This window comes from Cupressus sempervirens, chromosome 4, assembly GCF_028749045.1.
Source record: "Cupressus sempervirens isolate cs-2001-9-10 chromosome 4, ASM2874904v1, whole genome shotgun sequence".
Lineage (NCBI taxonomy): Eukaryota > Viridiplantae > Streptophyta > Pinopsida > Cupressales > Cupressaceae > Cupressus > Cupressus sempervirens.
In genome coordinates this window covers 680,303,442-680,321,539 of record NC_143121.1, presented here as the reverse complement: position 1 = coordinate 680,321,539, position 18,098 = coordinate 680,303,442, and the positions used below count along the sequence as shown (strand labels likewise).

The window sequence follows — 18,098 nt, the reverse complement described above, 5'->3', positions numbered from 1 at the left end:
AGAATATCCAAAGGGGGAGATTTTACATTCAAACTGCAAGTAGATATGATAGGGAATGGATATAGAGTACAGGAAGCAAAAATAGGGTACACAGATATAGATAAAGGCAGAAAGATAAAGAGTATCAGATATATTAGCATGAGACATATTTAACACAAGAATTCTGGTAAGAGGAATGGAAATGGTACATCAACTCAGGGGGAGTTACAAGATTTTGAGGTATATAAATTTTTTGAATAAGTTTTTTGAGGTCTTGTACATATGCCGAACATAATATGTAGTATACTCATAGAGATCAGATTCATAAGTCTTAGGTAAGTGTTTTTGCCACTCATGTCAAAGGGGGAGATTGTTGGTCTCAGATTGGTTTTGACATTTGTGTGTCAACATACTTAACCAAATTCTCAAGACAATGCCGAGTATAATATAGAAGCCGAGCTACAATGTATGTCAAGCCAGAGAATTCAACAGATGCCGAGTGAACTTCAAGTGCCGAGTAATCTTCAAGTGCCGAGTAAAGTTCAAGTGCCAAGCAAAGTATAGGTGTTGAGTCACTATAGATGTCGAGTGAAACAAAATTACTATAGATGCTGAGTGAGCCAGTTTTTCTATATGTCCTGAGCATCAACAACTAGTATGTGTCGAGTAACATAGAAATCAACATATGAGTTTGTGCCTTCACAGATTCAGATGTAAACTATTTTTGAAGCCAACATGAGATGAATCTCGAAGTATCTTGATAAGAAAAAATCTTTCGCATTACCTATGCAATCAACATGCAACCAATAACAAAATGTAGAAGGCATGCAACCAATAGGAAAAGTGCAAGGAATGAGCGGGAAATAAAGATTTAATAGTGATTGTAGATTCATACCTAATCCTAAGTCTTCGAAATCTTTAAAAGGAGGATGAAACCTCATTGAATGTGTGGATAAGAGAAGTGTATGGGTGAACTATAGCAAAATTCAAAGGGGAGTTTAAAAGGCTTAGTGAAGAACAGAGTAGAATTGCAAAATCCAGTTATTGAAGAACATATTATCAAAACCATGCAGAGTGACATATCAGATCAAGAAAGGATCAAAGTGACAAAGTAGAACAAGGATCTGGAATCAACAATTGAAGATTGCAAAGCTACCAGGTCAAAGATTTTCTAATACTCTCTAGCAATTGTATTAGATATAGAAATCCTATGGACTTAGGTTGGCCTAGCAGCCATTTGTAAATCCTTTAACATAGTGGCATTCCAAGTGAATATACAAAAGTCCTTTAACTAGGCCTACTTTTAGCATGGTAGTGAAATCCTTTAACCAGGTCACTTTTAAAAAAGTTTAAAGTCTTTAACAGGACATGCCTTTCACAGGTAGGCCATTGGAAGTGGTCAAACATTGTAACCTTGAATAGTTACACATTGCTGCAGTGATATTTTGTGGGTGTCATCCCCACCCTAGTTTTACCATCTCATTTTGGAGGGTTTTTGGTTACCAAATTTGTGTGTTGTCTATTTTCATGCATGTCTTTACTTTCAAGTTCATTAGATAGATTGGATGCATGTGAATGGTTTTAGTTAAAAGAATTTGAAAAGGTTAAAGTTAGTTACTTCTGATTCACCCCCCCTCTCAAAAATAAATCTTCCCACTTGTTAATTCCAACAAAGAATTTTGTCATGTGAAGGATAGTGAGATTTGAGTAGGAGCAATTTTGAAGGGAAAAGGAGTTGTAGTGTGGTGCATCTTAGTGGAAAAAGGAATGAAAAATTATTTTGAAAATATAATTTAATTATTCAAAACATCCCTATATACACAAGAACAAATTTCAATTAACAAAGATTTTGTTTCATGATTCAAGCCATCTCCTTGTAATAAAAGTAGTATATATTTACCGCTTGAGATAGAACCACAGGTAAGGTTCCAATGATGTACTTTACAAAAGATAAAGATAAAGATACTTATGAAGAGTAATAAAAGATGTTGTAATAGTCTAATACATCAATCATTAAACGGACAAAACAAAAGATAATGGCATTATTGTATAAAGTTTTTGAATAGGAAAATTTTAGTACACCTTATACTCTTAATCATTAAATTATTTTTGAATTAAAATGTGAGATGTATAAAAAATAACAATTGATAAATCTTATAGCATTAGATCGTAATGAACAGTAAAGTATAATTATTTCAAGGTTGTTGAATGATGATAATGGACCTAAAAGAAATCCCAACATCATCCACACATGTGCAGAAAACCCAAAAATCAAGAAATAATGTCAAATAATTTATTTGTAGTCTAAAAATAATTTTGAGAAGGCTACGAAATATATCATTGAACCCTATAACAATTTGGCAGGATTTTAAGAAAACTTGGAATGAAATTTCATGCCCCTAGTTTATTATCATTTCTCCATTTTATTGCTCAAAAGGTAACTAATACACAAACTATCATGATACATCCACTATTTCAAAGATTTCATAACCCTGTATCAAAGTTTTCATAATTCTGTTCATTGTCATTTTTCATCTTGATCTATTTTTGGACCCCCCATCAAGAAGTAATAATTCTTGGCTGCAATTAATGAACAATATTGAACATAACTATTAGAAAGACTAGAGTTGTTCATCCACGAGAGCAGTAGAGTAAACATCTTGTTGAAGTCAAACCAAGAGTAGAACACAATGCCTACCATGCTTCCACATTAGCAAGCACTCAACTAGAGCTTCCGCTACTTCGAAGCAGAGATGATGTGCCTTCGCCACCATGTTCTTCATGCATGCCAAATTTCTACCCACGCTTACCACAATCTGTCATTCTTGAGCATCCTTTCTTTGATGAGACTAACGCACACAAATTCCTTCACGAACAAAAATAGAGGAGGAGCAAGGAGTGAAAGTGACACCAACAGAAAGGCCTAAACATTGTCCATTTTACTAAAAGAATTTTACCTAGCAATTTTTCTATATCAAGTAATAATACATCCAAAGCTGTGAATAAAAACAAAGGTTTAATTCAAACAAAATGAAATTAATTGAGATGTTAGATACACTAAAATTATGTGTTTTTGGTAAAGTAAATATGGATCTGAATATAGATATGTAGCTTCTAGTAATAGATATATTTTTAGCACTCATTTTAGTCCCTTCTCATTAGAAAACCGCCATAACTTCGTCGAGTCTCCCTTGGCCAAGTAGATCCAATCTAAGCGAAACTAGCCATTTACCCTAAATCTGTTTCACCATCCATGGGGTGGATTTGTTTGATCCAGATTGAGTAGATTTTGTTATAATTCAACCATAATAGGAGGGCCATATTGAGTGCATGCAGTGGTAGGCACTCTATTATTTCCACCTGTCTGTGTATGCAGCCAAATGTGGAAGTAGAGACTATCCACATGAATTATTTTTGCACTTCCATGTGAAATAACATGCAATATTTACAAGATTTTTTGATTGATAAAATGAAAAGACTACTGGAAAAACAATTTCTACCAATAAAAAATTAAAAGAAACATTCATTTAATACAATAAATGAACAAGACTACAAATTATATATTTTTCATGCACTATTTTTGAGGCAAAGTAATTGAAAAGAGGAAGATGAAAACTATAGTCCCTGACTAATAATATATAATGATAAAAAATTAAATACTATACTCTAAATTTAATATTTAAACATTCCACTTAATTGATCAGAAAATTAAATGACAAATAAAACTTCCTGTCAAAATATCTAATACAATAAGAATTACTTAAACATCACAAACTGTATATATACCCATTCGAAGGGGCCAGTATATAGGCACCGGCTACGGTGCAACATATTTGCACCGAGCTAGGCAAGCTGCCTAGCCCGTCTACACACCTGCGCTACTCTCACTGCCATGTCCCGTGCTGATAGTACAGTCAGCGAAATCAGTCATGCTGTCAGTCGTCCTCCTCTGACATGGGAATAGACAAGTTCATGAGCGAACAGATTTTTTTTTTAATTTATTAAAACAATCCTTTTTAATATTTTGAAGTTTAGTTTAATGTCTTAAAAAAATCCTTTTATTTTAATGTTTAAAATTATACATAAGATTTTTTTATTTGAATATTTACAATGATATGTTGATTGATTGATTTATTTATTTATCTTAAATAATTTTAAAATAAAGAATACTAAAATAATGCTTATAAAATTATAAAATATTGAAAACACTCATTAAATTAGAAAAAAATAATTCAATTTTAATGCTATATCTATAATAATATTTTTAATTAGAATTTGCCAAAATTCTTTATATGGACTTAAGTTTTACTCATTATTGATGTTAGGAGATATTTTTCACAACAAATCAAATTGTGATATTACATTTGAAAATTAGAATAATTTTTTTAAGAAATGATATCTAATTGATTAAAAAAAATAAAAAAATACAAAATTTGCAATTTTTTTTTATTTAAATATAGAAGCATTGAAGTAACTTGTTAAATACATAAACGCAATTTATAAAATGTTCCAAATGCATAAATTATAATAAGCTAAACATTTACTATTAAAAATATATATATTTATTTGTAATTCTAAATATTCAAATAAAAAAATTAATCTATAATTTTAATTTGAAATATTAAAACTTCTCATAAACTAATTGAATATTTTTTATTAAATAAAGTAATTATAAAATATTGAAAACAAACATAGAAAAAAACTTAATTTTATTTTAAATTATATTTATACTAATATTTTTAATTATAATTTGGCCAATATTTTATTTTTTTTAATCAAAAAGTGACATAGCACTTATATAATTGATTTATTAATAAACTAGTTCAAGGGCTCATCAGAGAAAAAACTAGCAAGAAAACTCTAAATCCTTGCCAAAGTACAAAAGTGTTAAAGGCATACTCTGCATTGAGCAAGAGTTCCCAAAATATGGTATATATAAATAGTCAACAATGTGTAGGGTCCAATTATGCCAATGAACCTCTCCTTTTGAAAGATTTAACTAAAATCAAGAGAGCATTGAGCCTCCTGTATAATTGGAGCATTTGTGAACCAAAAAATACCATCCAAATCAAAATCTAGGACATGAACCATGAAGGCCAACTCTGTACTTTCCATTTTCAGCAAGAAGATGAATCCTTATGCACAAAGAGTGTGCAAACTAATAGCCAATAAAATGATAAGTGTGTCAATCAATTATAGTACTAGTTTCTATAAAGCTTCCTTCATCTTCTTTGCGTCCCAAATATGGCACTCTGCTAAGCATGGGAATTTCCAAAAAATAACCTATGAATGGAAAGATTGAAATATGGAGCCTTCACAACCAAGATTAGCTAGACAATCAGCCAGTTTATTGCCCTCCCTCAGAGTATGAGAGAAACAAGTAGCTTGAAAAGAGTCAATTAAATCCCAGCATTGTTGAAGGATATAGGTTAGTTTCCAAGTATGAGAAGATCGTAAGAGACAAGCATTTATAATTACCTGCGAATCACCTTCAATATGGATGGAGGAAACGATACATCTCTTTGCCAAAATTAGACCTGCCAATAGGGCTTGAGCTTCTGCAAGGTTGCTAATGCCAACTGGTAAAACATCTGCTTTGATTGCAACTACTTCACCTTGCCAATTCCTAATACAAGCACCCAATCCTGACTTACCAAGGTTCCCATGAGAGCAACCATCAAAATTTAACTTTAGAAAATTTCTAGAGGGAGGAAACCATTTACATGAAGTCGATCAGATTGATGATTAGAATTCCAATTTGCAGAGAAACTTGGAGGTAACTTTTTTTTTTTTCCACAATTTTAGAAGAAGATAATCCCAAGCAGATATTGAAATGTTGTTCATACAATTGAATATATTTGCATTTACTCTTTCTGAAATTGCATTCTCAATCCCATCCAAAATAGATTCTAGGTTTGCTTTTTCACTACGAAAAATGTGTTACGTTCCCACCAAATGGCCCACACCACAGCAGCTGGGATGCACTTCCAAATACTAGCAAACAAAGATCTTGAGAATAGAACTAGCCAAGATTGAAATAGGTCCCAAAGAATATTTGGTAGAGGTAAAGACATTTGAAGCTTGTTCGGCACAAAAACCCAACATTGGCAAAGGGACACTAGAGAAGGAGGTGATTTGTAGATTCTAGCTCCTTGTTACATAATTTGCAAATAAAAGATTCAGCAATACCTAGCCTAGACAATCGTTCACTGGTGAGTATTCTTTTTTTAAGGGCTAGCCAAGCAAAACATCCAGCCTTGGGCAACACAGTAGAGTTCCAACAAAAGGAAAATGCTCTACACTTCCTTCTTGAATTATCTGTTTGTCGTAGACCATAATAACCTTCCTTAATTGAATAATCACCACCGTTGGATGGGGCCCAAATAACTATATCTTCCCTATTAGAAAGAAAACCAATTCTTTTAGCAAGAGTCTCCCTCAAAGAAAGGAGACTTGGCTGACTAAGAAGATATGTTGGAGGTTCTTTCCAGAGAACCCTTCTTGAATGAATTTCAATTGCCAAAACATAGTCCCAAAAAGAGGAGCCCCACTCAGCTTTTAGGACTAGGCGTGCTTCATCCAACTTTTCTTGTCTTCATAGAGGGGGAAATCCATTCCATGAGTCTTCCCAAAACTTTACTTTCTCTCCACTGTGAATTTCCCAAGTAGCATAGTTACAAACAATATCCTTTGAAGACATCATAAAGTTCCATATAGCTGAACCTAAAGGATAATTTATATACTACTTTAATTTAAAATTTATTTATAGATCTATAAATGAAAAATTAAAAAATGATTTTTGATATAAAAAAATCATAGAATGTTTGTTTATTAATAGGAAAAATTAATATGAAATGCAAAATAAAACTAAAAATTTGACTTACTAAAATGTAAAATTAAATTTAAAATAGATAATTTTTTTTAATGTAATTATAAAATATACTTTTATGGTGGCTATGCATAGAACTAAACCTTATAAGAAGTTATAAGAAAGGTTTGGTTTAAAAAAATTAAAGTGTAGAAATATTTAAGGTGAAAATATTTAAGGTATAAATATTTCTACAATTTGATTTGTTGTGAAAAATATCTCTTAACATCTACACGAGTAAAACTTAAGTCAATATAGAAAATTTTGGCAAATTCTAATTAAAAATATTACCATAGATGTAACATTAAAACTAAATTAAATTTTTCTAATTTAATGAGTTTTTTCAATATTTTATAATTTTCTAAACATTATTTTAGTATTCTTTATTTTTAAATTATTTAAGATAAAAAAATAAAAAAATCAACATATCATTGTAAATATTCAAATAAAAAAGTATTATGGATAATTTTAGACTTTAAAATAAACCTTAAAATTCATAACAAGAATTTTTTTGAGACATTAAACTAAAATATTAAAAATGATTGTTTTAATAATAAAAAAAGTAATCAGCTATGAGATTTAATTTTCTCAAGAACTTGTAAAGTAATCAAATATGAGATTTAATTCGCTCAGAACTCGTTTATTCCTGTGTTAGTGAAGGACATTAGGGTTACGACATGTGCAGGGCAGTACATGTAAACGGGCACCAGGCTAGGTGCAAATATGTTATCACAATTTGATTTGTTGTGAAAAATATCTGCTAACATCAATAATATGAGTAAAACTTAAGTCCATATAAAGAATTTTGGAAAATTCTAATTAAAAATATTATTATAGATATAGCATTAAAACTAAATTTTCAATATTTTATAATTTTATAAGCATTATTTTTGTATTCTTTATTTTAAAATTATTTAAGATAATTTTTTTTTAAAAAAAATCAACATATCATTGTAAATATTCAAATAAAATAATACTATGTATAATTTTAGACATTAAAATAAACCTTAAAATAGATAATAGGATTTTTTTAAGACATTAAACTAAACTTCAAAATATTAAAATGGATTGTTTTAATAAAAAAAAAAGTAATCTGTTCGCTCATGAACTTGTTTATTCCCATGTCAAAGGAGGACGACTGACAACATGATTGATTTCACTGACTGTACTGTCAGCACGGGACATTGCAGTGAGATCATCGCAAGTGTGTAGACGGGTAGGGCAGCTTGCCCGGCTCAGTGCAAATATGTTGCACCGTAGCCGGTGCCTAAGCCAATGGATATGGAGCAACATATATGCACCCTTCCCAAGTGTTAAATAGTAGAAGTCTTTTATACTTCCATTGATCAATGGTGCATATATGTTGCCTCGTAGACAGTGCCCTCATAATAATGTATTGAGGGTAGTAGAAAGAAAGATAATGTATATCAACTAATTGAACATAATGCAAAATGACACAGGCTGCAAACTAAAACCCTATAAAAAGAAGGGAGGGAGTAAAAATAGGACAAAGGAACCAAGAGAAAATATCAAAAGGACAACAAGAAGAAGAAAAAATTAAAGTAAAAAATTAACAAAAGACACTAGTAGACAGAAACACACAACCTACACAAAAACTAAAAAATAAAAGTACAAATGAAAAGAATAAGAACACGCGCACACACACACACACACGCACGCACACATGCGCGCACACACACACACACACACATCTTAGCACCCTTCCCCTGGAATTTATCAAGCATAATAGGGAAGGGGTAGGGTGTTACATCTTATATACATAACATGTCCACTTTATGCAGATAGGGCCATCGATCGCAAGTGTCATGCAACAGTCACATTTCCAACAACTCGACCTAGGTGGAAGATGCCTAAAATTCTATGGGCCAGCGGATGGGAAAAGGGTTAGTATTGTCTGTCTTTAGAGTTTGCCTTAGAATTTTATGGCCCCTACTCCCCCCCCATAAAATTGTTTGGAGGGCCTGAAGGGAAGATTAGTCTACCTTTCCTTCAATGTACATTCTTCCCACCAATTGGGGTATGCCCCTTTTAAGGTTTGGTATCTATATATAGGACTTATGTTCTAGGCAATACTGAAGGTTTTCTTCTTCATTCTTTCCCACCAATGCCCATTTGGACAGAGATTTTGTAATATTTACTTATTAATTTAATTTATAGGGGCTTCGACCTTTTACTGATTTAGAAAACAATTATATATATATATATATATGTATGTATGTATGTATGTATGTATGTATATATGTATATATATATGTATATATGTATGTATATATATATGTATATATATATGTATGTATATATGTATATATGTATATATATGTGTGTGTATGTATATATGTATATATGTGTGTGTGTATGTATATATGTATATATATGTGTGTATGTATATATGTATATATATGTGTGTGTATATATATGTATATATGTATATATATGTGTGTGTGTGTGTGTGTGTGTGTGTGTGTGTGTGTGTGTGTGTGTATATATATATATAGTTGTTTAAACTATTTAAACTATATATTTACATAAATATGAAGTAATGATTATAGATCCTTATTGTCTAATGATGTTCGTATTTGGATGTACATATTCTCCTTTTGAAGGTATCTATAAGCTTGGTACTCTTATGAACAACTCCTAGTACAATACATAATATCAATATCTTTCTTACTATAAGAATTTTCCTTAGGGCAAGATTCACTCAAGATCGTAGAACTCGAACACAAGCACAACTATAGACCAAAAAAGAGTATGATCAATATTTCAGAGTATGTTCTCATACATTGCTCTATATTGTATGTACAAACACACTAGGAGTGTCTGTATATAAAGGCCTCTTAGGAAGTGCCCAAAATGTCTCTAGAAAGAGCTAGGAGACAAGATAAGCATGACAACTAAGCACACCTCTTATCCATCATTCTAGATGAGTGGATAAGAATGATAAGGTGTATCTCAAGTGGAGATGTTCTAGACACCATGTGCTTAATTAGTGTGTTAACTCTTGTGCTGTAGACACCATGTGTATAAATAAGGTGTGAACCCCTGTATTAACATGACAACTCACAAGAGTATGCATAATCCTACGTGACTAATAAATAAATAATAAAAATATGCATTAACCCTATATAGCCTACCTAAAAACTAAAATAAAAATAAATGCTCCTTCCCATATTACATCTAACTCCTTTGACTTCCATTCACAAGTCATCCTTCCATAACATTCTTCATTTACAAACCACATATCATACTACTCTACCATTCATCTTATGTATAGCCCTTGGAATTAAATCTTAATATGTGATATTTGAACCATCAGCTTTGAAAGTAGTATAACACATGCCTATATAAGCAAAGAGATACAAGAAAAGTGGCAAGCACTAATCATTATATTTTGCATCTTTCAATCCATTACAAGATGTTATATTTTGATGGTTTAGGATACATGGACCAATCCATTTTTCAAAGCTCAAAAGCTACTGCTCACTATCTACTTTAAAGTTTATAATGGAAAATTGGCAATCATATATCCAACTGAGGAATCTTCAAATATTATAATGTCTCTGCTAACAAAAATGTGTTTAATATGATAATTGGTAGGGTACCGGCTACGGTGTAACATATTTGCACCGAGTCGGGCAAGCTGTGGCTACACGCCCTGGTCTGCTCTCATCGTATGTCCTTAATTGACAGTACAGTCAGTTGCCATGCAAAAGTATTGTCAGCCAAATAGTTCATGCAATGACAAAGGATATTAATACTATACTTTATTTTTTTAAACCAAATTTTTTTTCTAATACTTTAGTTTGATGTGTAAAAGTTATTATATTTTTTTAAAAATAGATAATATATATTGTTTCAAACGTGCAATTATTTTGTTTCACTATATATGGGAAACTTTAAAAAATAAATTAAACTATAATTTTTAAAAATATTATATGGTTTAATTAGATGCATACATACAGCTGAATGGTAAGTTCATATTATTATATGTTATTTTAAATATCTTAAGTAAAAATTATAAATAATTTTTTAAATTTAGAATTAAGATAAAAATGTATATTATTTAGTTTTAAATAATTTATTAATAATAAGCTCTTAGATCTTTTTAAACTTTATTATTATATCATATTAAAATAATTAATATTTAAAATATTAATCAATTAGATATATTACATATTATGTAATATAAATTTTCATACTAGTCAAAATTATCAAAGGCACGGTAACTTGATTCTTAGTGGACTATTTTGTGAAGCATTCAATTTCAACACTAGTAAACCAAGGGCCCATTGATATAACCTTGTATTTTGTTGGTGCAATCCTCTTTAATACCGCTGAACTTGTTGCATCTATGTTTAATAAGAATTAATAGAAAAAAATGTAATATCAATAATATAATTATTTCAATATATAAAAACTTGAATAAACTTTAAATCATTAAATGTAAGTATTGACATAGAATTTTTTTTTAAATCATAATTAAAACTAGCAACTGAACCTTCAGTAAGATGCAATAGGTAAGCCCAAGAGATATTGAGGGAAATAGACTAGGTATTTTTTAAATACAAAATATTAGTTCAAATTATAAAGACAACCTTAACTCATTATCCTAATCTTAGTCATTTAAAAACCTCTGACTTTAATCACAAAACTAACCATGCTTCTTAATGTAACCTCAATCCTTACCTTAACACTAACTCTAATCCAAATCGTAACCCTAATTATAATACTAAGTATGATTAACCCTTTGATTATAACTTTTAAATATTAATCTAATCATAATTCTAACTATGAAATAAATAAAAAACTAATTAAAAATATTATTTCTAATATAAAAGATAAATGTATGAACACTAAGTCTAATTGTATATTGCAATTTAGAATTTTTTTGTATTTGCTATTATAACATTTTGTAAACACCTTAACACTCACTTGAATTGAATCAAATTATAACCCTAATTATAATTAACCCTTTAACTATAACTCTTGAACTTTAAATCTTATGTAACCGTAATTATAATCATAAAGAGAAAATTAGTTAAAATGTTATGAATAATATTTTAACAATAGATATTTATGATACACATAAACTTACACACTTTAGAATTATAACAAGACTTAAATGTAAAAGTAAAATTTAAATATTTTTTAAATTTTTATATTATAACATTTTGTCAAATGGTTGACAAATCAAATTAAAGCTAAAAAATAATTAAAACATGGAAATAACCAAAAAAAATCTTAAGAACTTTATAAATAAAACAAAAATCTTAAGATTTATGAAAACTAAATAATTTTTTTTTCTAAATTATAACTTAAAACTAAAATTTAAAAGAAATGTTGCATGAATGCTCCAACAAAATATTATTAAAATATTTTAATCTTTTTTTAAAAATTTTAGATTAGGTTTAATTTTTTACATTCTATGACTATATTATCGCCACGTTGTAGCACCTTTCAATCTACATTTCAAACTAAAATATAAATTCACACAAAAAGTGGATTTTGACTTGAATACGAACTTTGTACATATTCATGCAAAAATTAGTTTTGATTGTGAATTCAATTTAAAAAATTATTCTTAATTTTGATGTGCACTAAGAAGAAATTTTATTTAAATCATAATTAAACATATTAGTATAACATAATCTTAAAACAAAATTAATTTTTCTATCTTTTATAATTACTTTGTTTAATTTTTATCCAATAATAATTTAATTCACAATCTTATAATGCATCATTTAAATACTAATTTTATATTACCTATTTTAATTAACTAAACAATTATGAAATAATACTTATAAATAAGTTTTCGATAAAAAAAATATTATCATTTTAAAAATTATTTAATATTTTCTAAAAGATAATAATTATTTTTAATTCTTTTAATATTTTTTTATTTTAAAACTATCCAAAAAAAATTAAATTGTTTTTTTTACTCATGATTCGAAATATTGAAATAAAAAATTATTATCCATAATTTTTACACATTAAATTAAAACTATAAAGAAATTTGATTAATAAAAATTCATAATTTTTACACATTGAACTACAACTATGAAAAGATTTGATTAATAAAAACAAAGTATATATCTTCAATTAAAATGTTTTGCAGCGCAATTACTATATTTGGCCTGACGGCATCTGACTGTACTGTCAGCATAGGACATCACAGTGCGGGCAGCCTAGGTGTTTGGACGGGCAGCGGCTCGGTGCAAATATGTTGCACCGTAGCCGGTGCCCAGTATATATGCCCATCCGAAGGGCCAGGTGGCTAAACTCCTCCAGGTAAGTAGAAATTATATTTCTAATTAGGCTGCTGCATCTACTTTTTATATTATTCAGCCTTTCGGAAGATGATGCAGCGGCATCTCGTGGAATCCAGCAGCCGGTATTGTATTTAAAAAATTAGAGATGATTATATAATTCGGAAAATGAGTCAATTGCACTTGTCATGGCGTCCTCTTGGCGTTGGCCGAAGAGATGAAGCTCACTGTATTCTAAAACCACGTGCTGGCGGCTGAAATTAGTTTGAAATTTCATTTTTCGAGTGATTGTTTCACCTAATCATTTTCACAAACCAATGCTTGACCTTGTCTTTCTGGGGTTTTATTGGGAATTTCAGATTCCTCATCAATGTTCCTAGAAAACATGAATCAGAAAGTATTAAACAAATCCGTATTAGAAAATGATCGCGACCAACTGTTCTCTCAACCAGAAAAATATAAGGCGTGGGGATCAATTATCAATCAAATAGGTCAGCTTCTGTTATAATATTGTATTCTGGATTTTCCCTTTTATATGATGATCTATTGATTTGCTGTAATGGGTGAATCATGGTCAAAGGCAGCTCAGAAAATATTGTTTATACTGCGCCATTGTTGACAACGTAATATCAGGAGGGGTTGTCTTGTTGACATGGCCACATTTGTTTCATTTACTTTTCATCACCAACAAGGTATTATTTGTATCTTAAAAGTTGCAACCCTTGGTTTTGGTTGTGAATTTTTAAATATATTATGGGGTTGTTACCAGTCGAAAAAGATGTTTAACTTTCTCATTCTAGTACAAAAGCAGGAAGTGCAAGCCACAAATAGATGCAGGGTAGATGTTATCTGTATAAGGAGTTGATAAATATTCTTCTAGCGGTTTTGATTCCTGCAGCAGAAAACTCGGATTGTATTTCACGAGCTTTCAGAATGTGAAAATCTAGCTTGGAAAATGAATTTTGAGATAGCAGACTATATGTCCCGAGAAATTTAACTATCTTTCAGAAATTAGGGACTGGCGCTACAAATTTAGGTCTTTGGAGCTTGATGGATTTCCGTGCGTGCATACGAATTCACTGTTTTTCAAGTGAGTAGATAAGTGCATTTGATCTCACATATGTAATAGTCATGAATTCCTCCATATTGAGTTTAGAACAATTTTCAGTGCATTGGATGGGACTTGTTGGTATTTACATGTTATTTTGTCCCCTTCTAATTATTTTTAATTTATTGTTACATAGCCATGTAAAATGGTACTTTTAGCACATATGCAGGAATAATTACCTTAAGTATAATATTACATATCCATATATCATGATAGTTTGAGCACATCTTCAGAAATGAAAAATGTCAGAAACTGATACAAAACGCTTATAGTGCATCATTCTTCTTCAATGTGCAGGTTCTGAAAATCTCTAGTCTCTTGGAGGCCTGATTAATTTTATAGGGGCGGTACAAAATTTGAAATTTTCATGATGGGAGTGTTCATGTGGATTAAAAGCAAGAGAATAATTTTTATATCCTGTAAGGACAGAGAAGGTTTGTAACACTTATCCAATATATAATTCTAAGCCTCAGGATTACTGGGGGAATCAACTAGTTTCATGTTTGTTATTTCTGTATATGCTTGTATAACTAATGTCAATATTTTCAGTACTAGTTTGGGTTTTCCTATCAATAATCTGACTATCATAATTTGCATTCTAGCAGGATTCCGTTGTCTTGAGAAGCAAGTCACAAGATACCCATATCACGTGCTAAAAGATGCTACTAAGAACTTTCATCCTAGTTGTAAGCTAGGACAAGGGGGTTTTGGTGCGGTGTTCAAGGTACTTGATACCTTGATCTCATTTTTTCACTTGTTCTTCTTTGCCTTCGAATTTAAGTTAAAACTACTGTTTTTGTCTCGTTTATTCCTTAATCCTGGTCTTGACTATCGTGGAGTTGCAAAGCCGTTATAAGAGGAAGCTCTTCTAGTCTAGCCATAAAGTCAGACGTAAAAACTTACTACCTTATATTGAAAAGAAAAACTCCTTGAATACATAACTTTCATAGTAATTCTTTCTTGAATTTTTCCAAAAACTTGCAAGTGCTGTTTCCAGTCTGTAGTTTGATGAGACCAATTTTGTAGCTCTTATTGTTAGTATTGTTTGATGTTTTAATCATTTTCTTCATGTATTTGCTCAATGTAGGGGGTACTTCGTGATGGAACTACAGTGGCAGTAAAGAAACTTTCTTCCAAATCATTCCAAGGACAAGAAGAATTTTCCACAGAGATTTTTTTCATTAGTCATGTGCGGCACCAGAACCTTGTAGCATTAAAAGGGTGGTGTGTGAAGGAGAAAGAGAGACTACTTGTATATGAATTTCTTGAGAACCGAAGCCTATTTCAAACTTTAATGGGTAAGAGTCCAAATTCTGCCCATTTCTATGTTAGCTATTATAGTAATTTAGTTATAGTCAGCATTGTTCCTGGTCACTAATTCTCTTTTTCTAGGTTTTTGCAGATAAGAGGACTGCTATCCATTTAGACTGGCCCAAAAGAATGAAAATTATCACTGGAGCAGCTCGTGGTTTAGCATATCTACATGAGGGTTCTTGGCCACGAATTATACACCGTGATATTAAAGCAAGCAATATTCTGCTGGATAAAAATCTGAATCCAAAAATTGCTGACTTTGGCTTGGCAAAATTTTTCCCGGAGGATAAGACACACATTACGACAAGGATTGCTGGAACTATGTAAGTTTGTTTTCTATGATAGTATTGAAATCAAAAGGCTGCATTGAAGGATTATCATCTTCACTTTCATCCTATATAGATTTTTTTATTTGTGAAAATGGAAGGATGCTGGTTTCCCTTGGCAGAAATTTCTTGCATTTAGATGCCTTAGATGACTCTTTTTCTTGCTAGATTTTTCTATTGTTACTTCCATTCTGTATATTTCTCCCAACCAACCATTATTGCCAGTCACTTTCAACCTTATCATTCTTATTTTAAATTTTAATGGCCACACAATGAAATCCTTATTCTTCAGTTTTCTTGTTTCTCTTTCCACATTAGAAGCATTTTCCATGATTTTTTTTTGGTTCTGCTTGGATTTCTGTTTGTTTTAGAACCAGTAGGTCTTCACAGTCCATACTAATAAATCTAAGGAGCTTTTGGTGTAACACGGGGCAGATTTATAAACTGCAGTTCTTGTTTTTGCATATAAAAACTGGCCTTGATACCATTTGCACATTAAGATTTCTTAATGTTTATCCTCCTTTTTTATTCAAGTAGAGTTACTAATGTTGTATGATATGTCTGAGATGGTATGTTTGCAAGAGCAAAGACCAATTATCAAAGACTGGTTGAATGGTTTTCAGCAGCATGATCTTGTTGTGGAAACTTGACATCATTGATGACATCTTTACCTTCATGAATCTTTAGGTCGATATTAAGGTTCTTTTGCAATTTACAAATTGATACTAACCGTGAGAAGAAAACTGAAGTGTGAATCTTCACGCCTATTTTGCAGTATTCTTTTGTTAATAGACATGAGCAGAAAGAGTAAACATCCTTGCATCTTAGTTTACCAGAGAAAATTTAACACAGTCCCAAAATTCTATATCCATCAACATAATGCATTATTAAATGTGAAGAAGTTTTATGCTAACACTATATTAATAGTTTGTTAGATATTAGGTACATCTGGTGTGAATTTGTTTTATATGAGAACAACATAATATTTTCATTTGATTTGAGTAAATTTAAGCTTCACCATTCTGATCACCAAATTTTTATAGTGGTTATGTAGCTCCTGAATATGCTATGCGAGGTCATCTCACAGAGAAGGCAGACATTTTTAGCTTTGGGATAGTTGCATTGGAAGTTGTGAGTGGCAAGTCCAATATGGATTCTACACTACCCATCAGTACACTATATATCTTGGACTGGGTATAGTATTTTTCTACTTCTAATTTGTTAGTATGAGGATTTTTTCTACATCATGAATGTTGTTTCTTTTACATCTCTATGAAGTGGTTTGTGATAAATTATTATGATAAATTGCTGATATGACATTTATGCTATGCAGGCATTTGAATTGCTTAGTGAAGGCAAGCTTCTGGATCTTGTGGATCCAAAATTAGGAGATAATTATTGTGTAGAAGAGGTTTTGAGAGTTATTCAAGTGGCCCTTCTGTGCACCCAAGGAATGAGTTCTGCCCGGCCATCAATGAGCCTGGCGCTTTCAATGCTATTAGGGGAGGCTTCCATTGAGGATGTATGCAGAACAAGCTTCAAAGATTCTGTAGCCGGAGTTTCACTATATTCGTCAAGTACAAACGCCTTTCAGACCACTAGCACTTACTACAACTCTTATGGTTCTTCAATCACTTGTCAAAAATGTGGTGGGCAGGAACTCATACATCACAGTCTTATGTTGAAATAAAGGATTCAAAAGGAGGAAGTGACTATCATCAAGTAGACCACTTCAACTGTATACCTCTGGCATCCAAAGCTGATTCTTGTGGTTGCAACAATCAGTCACTATTTGCAGCCTCACATTCAGACACAGATTTACAGATGTGGAAATGGAATTAATTCCTTCAACCAATGCTAATGTAAAATCTTCCTAATGCTTTCCTTGTCTTAGGTATCTACCAAGGCAAGCTGTAATTATGATTATATTCATATTGTCACCATAATCTTCTATTTTTCATTGCTAGATTTGCTGTAATGTACAGAACCTATCATGATTATTTGTACTGTCCAAGCAACGTAATTGGGCAGTCCAAGCCATAGATATTTGCCAACTGTGCAGTAAACAGAAAAGAGAAATACAACATACTTAAGATCTTGTTGGAGGAAGCTGCCATATGATAATCTATTGACGTTAATTCAAAATAATCAATACTGCAGTTGGGAACGAAATTAGCAATAGTCTGTTTGGATGTTTGCTTTTTGAATTCTTAATG

At 31.0% G+C, this 18,098-nt stretch overlaps 1 protein-coding gene across 15 annotated transcripts; it reads left to right on the top strand.

The window, feature by feature from the left end:
- Positions 1 to 13,031: 13,031 nt before the first annotated feature.
- Positions 13,032 to 18,054, top strand: LOC149563083 (cold-responsive protein kinase 1-like). 15 transcript variants are annotated; one of them, XM_089826503.1, is made up of 9 exons: positions 13,032 to 13,156; positions 13,494 to 13,625; positions 13,715 to 14,224; positions 14,540 to 14,676; positions 14,848 to 14,966; positions 15,330 to 15,540; positions 15,645 to 15,879; positions 16,926 to 17,076; positions 17,216 to 18,054. In XM_089826503.1, the coding sequence occupies exons 4-9, from the start codon at positions 14,610 to 14,612 to the stop codon at positions 17,570 to 17,572; spliced, it is 1,140 nt and encodes a 379-aa protein (XP_089682629.1). In that variant the 5' UTR covers positions 13,032 to 13,156; positions 13,494 to 13,625; positions 13,715 to 14,224; positions 14,540 to 14,609; the 3' UTR covers positions 17,573 to 18,054. The 15 variants fall into 15 exon arrangements, with proteins under 15 accessions (XP_089682629.1, XP_089682628.1, XP_089682643.1 ...); XM_089826517.1 differs by having other exon boundaries at positions 13,092 to 13,625; positions 13,719 to 13,826; positions 14,033 to 14,224; XM_089826516.1 differs by having other exon boundaries at positions 13,092 to 13,625; positions 13,715 to 13,826; positions 14,033 to 14,224.
- Positions 18,055 to 18,098: the final 44 nt, after the last annotated feature.

What these genes read in the sequence shown, in the direction of transcription:
- LOC149563083 (XM_089826503.1), top strand. Translation starts at nt 14,610, where the DNA reads ATGATGGGAGTGTTCATGTGGATTAAAAGCAAGAGAATAATTTTTATA. An exon ending in GTTTTGGTGCGGTGTTCAAG is followed by an intron (nt 14,967 to 15,329) that starts GTACTTGATACC and finishes TGCTCAATGTAG; the next exon opens with GGGGTACTTCGTGATGGAAC. An exon ending in ACAAGGATTGCTGGAACTAT is followed by an intron (nt 15,880 to 16,925) that starts GTAAGTTTGTTT and finishes AAATTTTTATAG; the next exon opens with TGGTTATGTAGCTCCTGAAT.